The sequence below is a fragment of the Pongo abelii genome, chromosome 8, assembly GCF_028885655.2.
Source record: "Pongo abelii isolate AG06213 chromosome 8, NHGRI_mPonAbe1-v2.0_pri, whole genome shotgun sequence".
In the NCBI taxonomy this organism is placed as follows: domain Eukaryota; kingdom Metazoa; phylum Chordata; class Mammalia; order Primates; family Hominidae; genus Pongo; species Pongo abelii.
In genome coordinates this window covers 139,972,025-139,983,732 of record NC_071993.2, presented here as the reverse complement: position 1 = coordinate 139,983,732, position 11,708 = coordinate 139,972,025, and the positions used below count along the sequence as shown (strand labels likewise).

At 59.4% G+C, this 11,708-nt stretch overlaps 2 protein-coding genes across 6 annotated transcripts in view; one reads left to right on the top strand and one right to left on the bottom strand.

The window, feature by feature from the left end:
• Positions 1–520: 520 nt before the first annotated feature.
• Positions 521–3,267, top strand: NKX6-2 (NK6 homeobox 2). Its single transcript, XM_002821293.6, has 4 exons — positions 521–1,003; positions 1,093–1,265; positions 1,375–1,983; positions 3,081–3,267. Exons 1-3 carry the CDS (start codon positions 598–600, stop codon positions 1,627–1,629), a joined length of 834 nt encoding a protein of 277 aa, XP_002821339.1. The 5' UTR covers positions 521–597; the 3' UTR covers positions 1,630–1,983; positions 3,081–3,267.
• Positions 3,050–11,708, bottom strand: part of INPP5A (inositol polyphosphate-5-phosphatase A) — a 244,174-nt gene continuing 235,515 nt past the window's right edge. For 4 of the 5 annotated variants that reach the window (XM_024253980.2, XM_054523088.2, XM_054523089.2 and 1 more), the window contains 4 exons: positions 8,647–8,758; positions 5,615–5,683; positions 4,579–4,666; positions 3,050–4,490 (listed from right to left, as the gene is read on the bottom strand). In XM_024253980.2, coding sequence (XP_024109748.1) covers positions 4,586–4,666; positions 5,615–5,683; positions 8,647–8,758 — 262 coding nt within the window. In that variant the 3' untranslated portion in view covers positions 3,050–4,490; positions 4,579–4,585. The remainder of the gene's footprint in view (positions 4,491–4,578; positions 4,667–5,614; positions 5,684–8,646; positions 8,759–11,708) is intronic. The other variant, XR_008510733.2, reaches the window with a different exon arrangement.

The window sequence follows — 11,708 nt, the reverse complement described above, 5'->3', positions numbered from 1 at the left end:
CCCACCGCAGCCACGGGCGGCGGAGCAGTCGCGACTGGGACGCGGGCCGAGGCTCTTCCCCGAGGGGGGAGCTCCGAGCGCGCGGGCTGGTCCTCAAATCTGCATTCTTTCCGTTAATAAAATATGTTCTCGTATTTTTTCCTGATTTCGCATGAAAACCTTTGCCTAACTAAACTCCCATCTAAGCGGGATTTATTTCGTCCCCGGGGAGATAAATCAGGGGGCGAATTTACAGCCCGGGAGGCACCTGCCGCGCTAATGGGCCCTTCATGGAGTGCGCGGCCGGCGGGGGCGCGCGGGCGGTGGGGGGCGCTGGCCAATGGCCGGAGCGCGGGGTCCGCAGCCAATCAGCGCGCGCGCCGCGCCCCGGGGGCCCCCGTTATCAGCGCGTCCGTCCCGCGCGGCGCTGCTCGGACCGGCCCCGGAGCCGCCGCCGCCCGCCCGCCCCGCGCCGGAGCCGCCCGCCCACCCCCCGCGCCCCGCGCCCCGCGCTGCAGCCAACGCCCGCCCGGGCCGCGCGCAAACTTCCCGGGCCGGCGGGCAGGGGCGGCGGCGGCGGGGCCCGGATGGGAGCCCGGGCCGGCGGCGGCGGCGCCCATGGACACTAACCGCCCGGGCGCGTTCGTGCTGAGCAGTGCCCCGCTGGCCGCGCTGCACAACATGGCCGAGATGAAGACGTCGCTGTTCCCCTACGCGCTGCAGGGTCCGGCCGGCTTCAAGGCGCCCGCGCTGGGGGGCCTGGGCGCGCAGCTCCCGCTCGGGACGCCGCACGGCATCAGCGACATCCTGGGCCGGCCCGTGGGCGCCGGGGGCGGGGGCCTCCTGGGGGGGCTGCCCCGGCTCAACGGGCTCGCGTCGTCCGCCGGCGTTTACTTCGGGCCCGCGGCCACCGTGGCGCGCGGCTACCCCAAGCCCCTGGCCGAGCTGCCCGGGCGGCCGCCCATCTTCTGGCCCGGCGTGGTGCAGGGCGCGCCCTGGAGGGACCCGCGTCTAGCTGGCCCGGGTGAGTGGCCCGCGCGGGGGGTGCGGGGCAGGTGGGCGCGGAGGGGACCCCGCCGGCCGCTGACCTCCCTCCCCTCCCCTCCCTTGCAGCCCCGGCCGGCGGCGTCTTGGACAAGGACGGGAAGAAGAAGCACTCGCGCCCCACCTTCTCGGGCCAGCAGATCTTCGCGCTGGAGAAAACCTTCGAGCAGACCAAGTACCTGGCGGGCCCGGAGCGCGCGCGTCTCGCCTACTCGCTGGGCATGACCGAGAGCCAGGTGAAGGTGAGCGCGGCGGGGCTCCGGAGAGCAGAGCCGGGGGCCCGCGTCCTGCGAACGGCCCCAGCGCCAGCCCCGGGCCCCGCGGCCGCCTGACCGCCCCGTCCACCCCCAGGTCTGGTTCCAGAACCGCCGGACCAAGTGGCGCAAGCGGCACGCCGCGGAGATGGCGTCGGCCAAGAAGAAGCAGGACTCGGACGCCGAGAAGCTGAAGGTGGGCGGCTCGGACGCGGAGGACGACGATGAATACAACCGGCCCCTGGACCCCAACTCGGACGACGAGAAGATCACGCGGCTGCTCAAGAAGCACAAACCCTCGAACTTGGCGCTGGTCAGCCCTTGCGGCGGCGGCGCGGGGGACGCCTTGTGAGGACGCGCGGGGTGGGGGCGAATCTATTTTTGCAGAATCCGGGGGCGGCCCCGGGTGGGCGCGAGTTGCTTTGTATCATCAATAAATTATTTAACGGGTCCCCGTCGGAGCCGCCGCTCCGGAGCCTGCGCCGCGTGTTTCTTCCGTCTGGAACCCAGAGCGAGGCGGCCCCTCCCGGGCCCCGGCTTCACCCCTGCGCCCGCCTCGGGTCCTCCGGGTTCCAGGTGCGGAGGCTGCGGGCCCCGGGCAGGCGCGAGGAGGCGGCGAAGGCGCAGGGAAGGGGCCCGGCCCGCGGGAAGGAACCGCAGCGACAGCCGCCAGGAGCCCGGGACGGAGCCGGGGACGGAGCAGCAGGTACGGCCCGGCCCGCCTCGCCTCGGGGCGGATTCGGACGCGCTTGGGGGGCCCCGAAAGGGCGGGTGAGCCGCGTACCCGCCTCGAGTCCCCGCGGGAGGTTTTTCTTCTTCCGTTTTCCCGCTTCGGGGCCACGTACTCGGCCGAGGGGTTTGCTCTGATTATTTCGGAGATGCCTCTGCGCGTAAGCGGATCCCATAGGCCCGCCCTGGGCTCAGCCGGTGGAACCGGGTCTCAACCGCTGCACGGAGGCCCTTCGGTCACCATCCCGCTAGATCTTCCCGCGGTGGAAAGCAGTTTATTCCAAACTAGGAGCGCGAAGAGAAATCTGAAATAATTCCGCCCGCGGAGCGGCGGGGCCTCCCATGGGTCACGCGGGGTCAGGGAGCTGGAGGCCCCGTGGGCAAGGCCCGCAGCGCCCAGCCGGGGGCTCAGGGGACTCATGTCCTGCCCTGAAATGCCGCCAGCTCCGCGGGGCTGTGGCTCCGGCTGACAAAACCCCTCCACCCTCCCGCAGCCTCTGTGGCCGGGGCTGCCCATCGCTGCATCTTAATGGGCGTGACTGTTGAGTTTTAATTTTCAAAAATTAAATGTAAATTATTATATCATTGCGGTGGTACGATTTCTCTTGGAAGGCATTTGCAGAAGCGTTAAAGAGAAATATAAAGGGCTTAAACTCGGCGCGTTTTGTTTTAGGCTCTTAGCAGCCTTCTTTACAAGGAAGCAACTTGAAGGGCAGAAGCAACGCTTTTCTGTGGGGAGCCCTCTCAGCTCAGCTCAGAGCAGAGGGGCTTCTTAAAGTTTTGAGGAAGGCAAAGCATTTATATAATCTCGTTTTAAAATGTTGAGGGATAAATCCTTTATTACAGTAGAAAGTCCAAAAGGCTGTTTTTCTTTTCTCAAGGAACGGCTTAGTGTTTTGTGACAGTGTGTGATACAGTGAAGTTCCAGGATTTCTAATGAGCTTGATCTCAAATAACAGGGTATACAGGAGGCCGCTCCCCTGAGTTAGCATTTCAAAGGTGGCAGGAGAAGGGAAAGGAGCAAAAACAAAGCAACACGGGACTATTTTCACCACGGTCAATTTTATTGCTTAGGAACCAGACCAGTCACTTCTAAAGGCCCTCAGAACGACCAACAGCTGAAACCTGTGGGGCGGACTCCGTGTTGAACTGCGGACAGCGGCAACCACAGCAGGGACACGGACCGGTGCTTCCACCAAGAACAGATTCCGCAGAGGACAGCAGTCACTTGCAGTGGTAGTATTTATACCAAACAAACGCCCAGCTAATGCCTTCACCCGGTCCAGGAACTCTGTAGTGTTCTAAAGTAAAATCAATAAAACATACATTTGTGTTTCATCAACAGACTCTCTAATCACCTTTTAATGCTGTACTTAGTGCTATAGGAGAAAAATATTTGCAACAAGGTTATTACATGGGTTGTTTGTAGCGGAGCAATGAGGAAATGTACAGTTTTGTTTCTCTTTAATATTTTTATATACAGCCCATGTTAAAAGCAGTTTCTATTGGAAGCGAACTAGGCTATTTCTGTTTCTCCCATGATATTATTGTTGTAATGTAGAATACCTGGCACCATAAACAGTAACAACAGACAGACAAACGGTTTACAAAATTCTTAAAAGGTACACCCAGGCTAGCTATAAACTTCACATTCAGTTCTTAATATTACACAGAAGAACGGCATGGGAGTGACGGCCCGCTAGTGAAGACGTGCTGTGGGGCCGATTTTACCCACGCTGGCGAGGCCATGTGTGTTTTTTACGAATTTGTGTGTTGATGGACACACAGCTGAGCTCCTAGACTCCAATGCCGCCTACTGATGGGACTCTCCTGTGCGTTCATACTGGAAAGTACATTTAGCATAAGTTTTGGTAAGATTTATAAATTATTTTTAAAAAGTATATATTTATATATATTTATATATATATAAAAATGGAAAGCAGCTGCAGTGTGATTCAAAAACCATGTGACACGGCGCAGAGTCAGTGCTGCGGAAGGAGCATCGGCAGAGACAGACCCCCTCGCCATGCTCAGGGCCACGCTGCCGGCCGGCAGAGGGAGCGCCCGTCTCAGCTTCCCCAGCCCCTGGACACACCTCCACCTGGCAGAGGGGGTCCCTGGACACAGTGGGGGGGGGGTCTCTGTGCTGGAGAAGCCCCTCCACTGACAATCATTAAAAACTGAAAACTGTGAAGTCTACAGTACAGACCCTCTTTGCTGTCTATTAGAGTTTTGACAACAGGACTGTGACTTATTTAAAAAAAAAAAACCAATATTTCTACTTAATGTCACATGAACAGACGAGACAGTGAGGTATGTGAGGCTGTTCCGGAATGGTCCGGAGGCTGAAGCGAAGTGTGGGGCTGGCCGTCTAGCAGGTGGCGCTTGGGCGGGTTCTCGATGCAGCTTTCAAGAGTGCGTATTCGGTACACGGCTACAGGGAGGGCTCACGAAGGGTCCTCTCGTGGCGCTGGCATCTCTTCCCTGTCACGGAATTCGTAATTTGTTAAAGGAACAAACGCACCAGGAAAAGCTGCGTAAAAGCTGAACTAGAGGGAGGAGTCATATTTACCACCACGTCACTGCACGACACAACACTTGTGCACATGGGCATGAGGTTTACCTGCCCCGGGCATGATTCGGAAGGCCAGGAACACAGGCTGCAGCAGGAAGAGAGGAGGGTGTCAGCACGGCGCACGCGGGACAGCACAGCACATGCCGCCGCCTCCCGTCGTACACCTGGACCCTGTGTCTCACAAGGGCAGCCATGAACCAGGCTGGGAGGAGCTGATGGCCAGCGGAGGCAGCTCGGCCCTTGTGCGCAGCCACGGCAGAGCAGGGGTCAGGGGCCCCGTGAATGTGGAGCTGGAGCCAGGCCGGCCATGACAGGTTTTGCAAGGAAGGTGTTATTTCCAGGTAAAAAAAATAATGGAAAAATTGATGTAAAAGAGTGGCTAAATAGGCCCCAAATGAAGTGGGGAAGGCAGGCTCTCCCGTCCTCGGCTCTGCCACACCTGGCAGGTCCAGCATCTTATCCGGGTGTGTTTGGGGCTCACAGCTCTGGGCCTCCAACGTGGAAGAAGCTAACTCATTTATTGGCTGAAAATGAGATTTGATCTGTCTCCTGTGTACACTCTCGAGGTGCAGTTGCCTGAATAAACGATCTGTGCCAGTGCTGCCCCTCGGCACGTGGTGGGGAGCGCCCTCACCCCGGCTCCTCGGCTGACAGTGAGCCTGCCCCAAGAAGGCCATTAAAACACTGCAGCTGCATATTTGCAAAACAGCCTTCAGAAACAATCAGCTGTGGACAACATTTTTTTACAAATATTAAATTATGTATTTTATTCTATTGTAACATCATTTCTGCCTTCTTCCTACTTATCCACCTAGCTTATGATATTTTATTAAAATTAAATAAAAACAGACCAACTTGGCCTACTCTATAGAGTCAGACTAAGAAGACAGGAGAGCAGGAGAGGAGAGACTGGCCAACCCCCGCCCACCTGCCTGCCAGCCCCAGCACCCACCCGCCCACTGGCCCCAGCCCCCCGGTCCCCTAGCTTCCCCTTGGTTCCCCGGCCCGGCCCCTGGACCTCAGTCTATGTCACCTTGTGGTCTCCCATGCAGACGTTGGGCCCAATGTGGTCATAGGTGACAACCTTCTCCTCGCTCTCCGACTGGAAAGGGGAAACAGACAGGTGAGTGTGGGGAGGTGGGGCATCCTGGGTCCAGTTGGGAGCTGACTGGCAGGAACATCAGGGTTTTGTGGGGGCAGAGAGATGCGGGGGGTCGGCCCCTGCCAGTACCTCCCCAACCTCTGCCACCCCGCCCTGCCTGGCCCCTGAGAGAGAGGCCAGCTCATGGACCAAAGGCTCTGGTGACACGGCAGCAACTCAGCACCTTGACCTTGGCCCTTTTGGCTCTCCGGGGAGTTGCAGGGGACCCTGTTCACAGGAGTGTGTGCACCCCAGCTTTCTGTGCAGGTGTGCTCCTCTGACTGAGGCAGCCCATCTAGTTCCAATCTTCCCACTTTGATTTGTTTTTGACTGTTCTATTAACCTAGAACTCAGTGTTCAAACGAGAACAGACACCGAATTCCACACCACGACACAAAGCAATCTGTGCATAGCAATTCACGGCTGTGTGCGTACTTCCCGACGGGTGCCTGCATTCTGGGCGCCTCCGGAAGCGGTTTGCTGCTGGTCAGCACTCAGCTCTGGTTGAGCTGGAATTTTATATCCACAGCTGGAGCATCTGAGACTATCGAGTTAAAACTGAATTATCGTTAATGCAGTGGGAAGCTTAAGGTCAGATTTACTTTCCAGCATGGGCGCCTGCCAGAAAGAATGAAAACACAAGCTTCGGCACCGCATGCATGAGCACCTTCCCGTCTCTCGCGGGTGAAGCGGCGCCTCCGCAGAAGTGGAGAAACATTCATCAAACGCAGCGTGGTAATTTACAAAGGCAGCATAAAATTGTGGATTTGCAACTGCATAATCTCTGGACAGATAAACAAATTACGGCGGGCACAGGCAGCGCGCCGCACACCTCACTGAACACTTGTCACCAAGGCTCCCCAAGCAGCACCGCCCGCGTCCCGAGCCCCTTTTGGTGTTTTAGGGCTCCGGAGGCAGAACGGAGCTTGGTGACGAGGTGACAGCGCGTATCATGATGGATGAGGCTGCGGAGCGCGCCCGGTGCCCGTCTGCTTGTCCTGCACACCCGCTCCCCGCTGGGTGGCCCCATGGGGAGAGCCTGTCCAAACTCCCGCCCCAGGAAACGGGCTGTCAAAGGCCACCAGGTATGTGTTGTGAGGCTCTGTCCCCCACCCTGAGCGTAAAGTGTCAAGTCCCGGATCCAGAGAACCCGAGAGGCTGTGAATGAATGGAAAACGGGCTGCAACGCTGCCCTGCTCTGAGCTGATGGAGTCCTGGCAGCGGCAGCACAATGTGGGGAGGCCACAGCCCTGCCAGCCTTCTGCCCTTGGGCGCTGCTCACCAATCTGCACTCTCGTGACCTCTGACGTTTTCCCAGGGGATGGCATCTGTGCCCGAGTCCCCGGGAGGCTCCTGCCCCGCTGGTAGCAGCCCTGGGCTCCACATGCCTGACCCACTCTCAGCGCCGGCAGATGGGAGCACCCACCATGTGGCACCGAGGGACTGGCGTGCCTACCAGTGAGCCCAGCCAGAGGGGCAGCGGCATGTCCACAGCCAGGCTCCAGGCTGAGCCCACTCCTGGGCTTTTGTGCTTGTGGCCAACACGCTTTCCTCAATGATGGGTACAGGCCCTGCCCACAGGCCAGAGGTGGGGCTGCGGAGGAGCCAGGCTGGCTGCAGACCCCAGGGACTTCTGGCCAAGGGGCCCTGCCTCCAGCCCAGGCCCCCACCAGGCAGGCTCCTCACAGCACAGCCAGGGACGGAGGGCAGGCTGCACCCAGGGTGCTCCAGGATGTAGGAAGGAACAGTAAGGAACCCGGCCTGGCAGACAGAGCCACGTGGCAGAGGCCGGCAGGGTGCATCTCAGGGACTGGGGTTGCAGAGGGTCCCCGCCCTGCTGAGGGCACACCTGCACCCAGGTGTTTGCTGTGCCTGGGGTCTGGTGCCGTCTGGCACAGCGACACAGACGGGCAGTGAGGGACAACTGGAGCCTCACACAGCTGGTGTTGAAGTCGGGGTTAGTAGGGGGCTCCTGTCCCTGCTCTGGGCCTGGGACAGTGGAGAGGGGGGCAGAGCCCACCAGGCTGGCAGTAGCACCACCAGAGTCTCCAGCCTCCTTCCGACTGCCCACCCACGTCGTGGTCAGAGGCCCCAGCTCTGGGTGCTGGGCACGGCTGCAGTTCCCACGCACACCCGCAAGCTTCGTTACTATCTGCATTTAATTTTCATTCATGGGGTTGACAAAACCAATTCAGATATTGATTCTTCTGAAAACACTCCTTGTGTGTTAAAATGTGGGAACTGAAAAATCACAGGATTGGCCGGGCGCGGTGGCTCCTGCCTGTAGTCCGGGCACTTTGGGAGGCCGAGGAGGGCAGAATGCTGGAGCCCAGGAATTTGAGACCAGCCTGGCCAACGTAGCAAGCAAGCCCCTATCTCCCTTTTTGTTAAAAAAAAAAAAAATTATTAAAAAAAAAAAACATTACAGGAAATCTGAAAATTTCCCAAGGCCCAGGTCATCTGAAAATGTTGCCCGTTCACTTTTAACTTATCAAGGCTCCAAATGAATCTGGGCTCTAATTTACAACTTAGGAAAACAACCTCAGACCATTTCTACTGTGCTTCACGGCCCAGCCCGTGAGCTCTGGAATGCACAAGAGCACATTGACTTCCAAGGATACAGTGAACCACGATTTGAAAACACTTCCTGCCGACCACCCGTGTATGTTTCAAACTCAGGACGACGCTGGCTGCCCATAGCCCAGGAACTCGGCTCTATCTGCTGCTGCCCCAGCCCAAGTGCTGGCTCAGAGGTGACCCAGTGCTGGGGTGCAGCTCATGGCAGGACGAGGCCAGGGCCCAACCTGGCAGCATTCCCCAGACTGGGTGCCCCCACCCCTGGGGCCCTGTCACCGGGGCTGGGCCAGACCAGACCCAGCGCTCCACATCCCTCTGCGCCCAGGGCTGGGGCAGCACACACTCACCCTCAGCACCAGCTCCTTGGCGGACAGGGACATGAGGATGCGGTCACACCAGGCCGGGCACCGGGTGTTCATGTACTGCTCACCCTGGCGGGCGTCCTCACTGTACGGGTAGCTGGGGAGACATGAAGGCAGAGGGTCAGCCGGCCGGTCGGGCCGTCCTCAGCCCCAAAGGGATAGTTGTGCCGATTCTCTCCCAATACACCTTAGAATGGCCAGCACTACCTGGGGAATGAATACACGTATGGAAGTTTCTAGAATATAAAACCAAATTTACAATTTAAGTTCTATATCAATTTTATTTTTATGTGAGACTAAATTTTAGCTATAGCACAGTATCTTCACATCAGTTCTTTCTTTACTGCATGAAATTGTTGAGCTTTGGTTTTTGTTGGTTTTTTGAACATGGTCTAAAGTATGATGAAAACCTCCATGGAAACAAAATGGCAGCCAGTGTCATCTGGTCCCAGGATGCTCCTCCACCTGGTGACCCGGCCCGGCTCAGCTCGAAACGCCTCTAAGTGCAGGCAGCTCTGGGGTGTGGCACACGCGTCTCCGCTTTGACCAACGCCACTCCCACCTCGAGGAGCGTCCAGGTGCTCAGGCCGTGGCCCTGGGTCACTGCTGCGGTGGAGGGTGACTGTCCCCGACTCACTGCTTCCCGGGCCTGCCCATGCCCTCTGCGGGTCTGGGAATGGGGCTGGCCACATGGCGGTGTCACTAGCCCTGAGGGCGGAGCCCTTCACCCACACAGTGAGCGCATCTCGCACCGCCCGGGGTCTGCTGGCTGCGTCTCCACCACCCACTGCCAGCCAGGGCACAGCTCATCTGGGCTCCTCAGCGGCCTTGCTGCGTCTCCGAGCCGTCGGCCCCCGCCCTCACACAGCAGAGCAGTCCACACACACACGGACTGGTCACTCCCCCACCAGCCTGGAGCCTCATGGCCACAGCCCCCACCACCCACCGAGTCTGGAACATGCAAGCACGTCCCCCACTTCCGGGCCTGCAGGTTCTCAGGGGGCCCGGCCCACCCCTCGGGCTGCAAACCCACCCCAAAATGGGCATGTCGCTTGGGACTGCACTGAAGTGGTAACGAATTCCACTTGGAGTGAAAGAACCCTGGGGATCCTGTGGCTGAGCTCAGCCACCTGTCCCTAAGTACAGCATCTTTGCTTACTCTCAACCTCCGGGGCCTTCACCAGAGTCTCAAGAGTTTTTTCAGTTAATTCCAAAATATCATACAGCACCTGTCGCAACTGGGATCTGATTCGCTGTGAAATTTCCCTGTTGGCTGTGATTAGGTTTTGGGTTCGTCCCGGCACCTCAGCTGTGGATTCTGCAGCCCCTCCCATGCCCCCTGGACCCTGCCCACAGGGGCGCCTGTGAGCCCTGTGCCCAACCACCTGGAAACAGCCGGGGACTCGGAACTTGCTCTGCCCTGACGCAGGAGCTCCCATCCTCTCCGCGTTCCAGTGGGAGCGACACTCACGGGAGCCGTGGCTGCCACCCGGCCTTGGGCTCAGTCATTGCTTGGTTAAAAACGTAACTATGTAGGGCCTACGTGTCATACATGTTTCTGAAGAGCACAGAGCAGAGAACAGCTGCACGTGTTTTCAGGAGAAGCAGCAACCTGGTAGCCTGTCCCATTTCACACATTTGAAAGGCTGGGCCACCTTGTTCAGGAGCTTCTCAGCTGATCCCAACCGCGGACACGAGTGGAAACTGGATGCAGGTAGGGGCCTGCCCAGCCCCCGACACACGTCCACTGCCCCCGGACACACGTCCACTGCCCCCGGACACACGTCCACTGCCCCCCGACACACGTCCACTGCACCCGGCACACGTCCACTGCCCCTGGACACACGTCCACTGCACCCTGACACACGTCCACTGCCCCCGGACACACGTCCACTGCATCCGGACACACGTCCACTGCCCCCCGACACACGTCCACTGCATCCGGACACACGTCCACTGCCCCCCGACACACGTCCACTGCATCCGGACACACGTCCACTGCCCCCGACACACGTCCACTGCCCCCGACACACGTCCACTGCCCCTGACACACGTCCACAGCATCCAGACACACGTCCACTGCCCCCGACACACGTCCACTGCCCCTGACACACGTCCACTGCCCCCGGACACACGTCCACAGCATCCAGACACACGTCCACTGCACCCGGCACACGTCCACTGCATCCGGACACACGTCCACACAGCACACAATAGGTGACTTCTAAATAGGAAGCTGGAACTGAACCAGTGCTCACTCCTCATGCACCCCATGGAGCTTGGAGAGCCCGTGCCGCCTGGCACCCCCTGGGGGCACGGAGAGAAGCCAGGGCGTGGCAGGGAGCACAGCCGCCCACTGTCCACGGGACAGGGTCTGATGGGCATTGCTGCTCAGACAGACTGGGCTCTGGGGATGAGCAAGGGGTAACAGGAACGCCCGAGTGGCAGTGGCTTCCTCAGCCCATCTGCTCCAGGAAGGGCTGCCCTGGGAGTGTTCACAGGCGACTCAACAGGAGGAAGAAGCCTGGGTGAGAGGGGTGTCCTGGCCGGGCTGTTGGGGGCAGCACCCTTAATCCACAGCTAGGGGTGCTCCCTGTGGCCCCCAACACCCAGGGAGAAATGCAGGAGGGGCTGGTTCCAGCTGGGTCTGGGGAAGGCCAGTGTGGACTGCACACCACCGCTGTACCCACAGGCGGGAGGCGCTGGCGGGGCCACACCGCAGAGCAGCAGGACGCGGGGCCTGGATGCTGCCCAGCAGTGACTGACGCAGGAGTGCCAGGCATGTGGGCTTATCTGAAAGCATACCTGCTGGGTGGGGGGGGAGCACACAAGACGGGCACACCTGCCCCCACAGCGTGGGAGCGGCTGTGATAGGGCGAACAATCGTGCTCCTGTGCTCGCCTGCAGGCACTGCCCTTCCTCCCTGTCCCTCTCTCCTCCCTGTAGGATGCGGGCAGCGGTCCGTGTAGGCTGCACGGCAGATTGTTTGCTGTGGCCAGGCTGACTGGCCCTGCTGACAAGGCCCAGCTTTAGGACCTGAGCAGGCT

Excerpts from the sequence above, each read along its gene's own strand:
- NKX6-2 (XM_002821293.6), top strand. The coding sequence starts at position 598 with ATGGACACTAACCGCCCGGGCGCGTTCGTGCTGAGCAGTGCCCCGCTG. Across the intron at positions 1,004-1,092 it reads CCCGCGTCTAGCTGGCCCGG|CCCCGGCCGGCGGCGTCTTG; the intron begins GTGAGTGGCCCG and ends CCTCCCTTGCAG. Across the intron at positions 1,266-1,374 it reads TGACCGAGAGCCAGGTGAAG|GTCTGGTTCCAGAACCGCCG; the intron begins GTGAGCGCGGCG and ends GTCCACCCCCAG.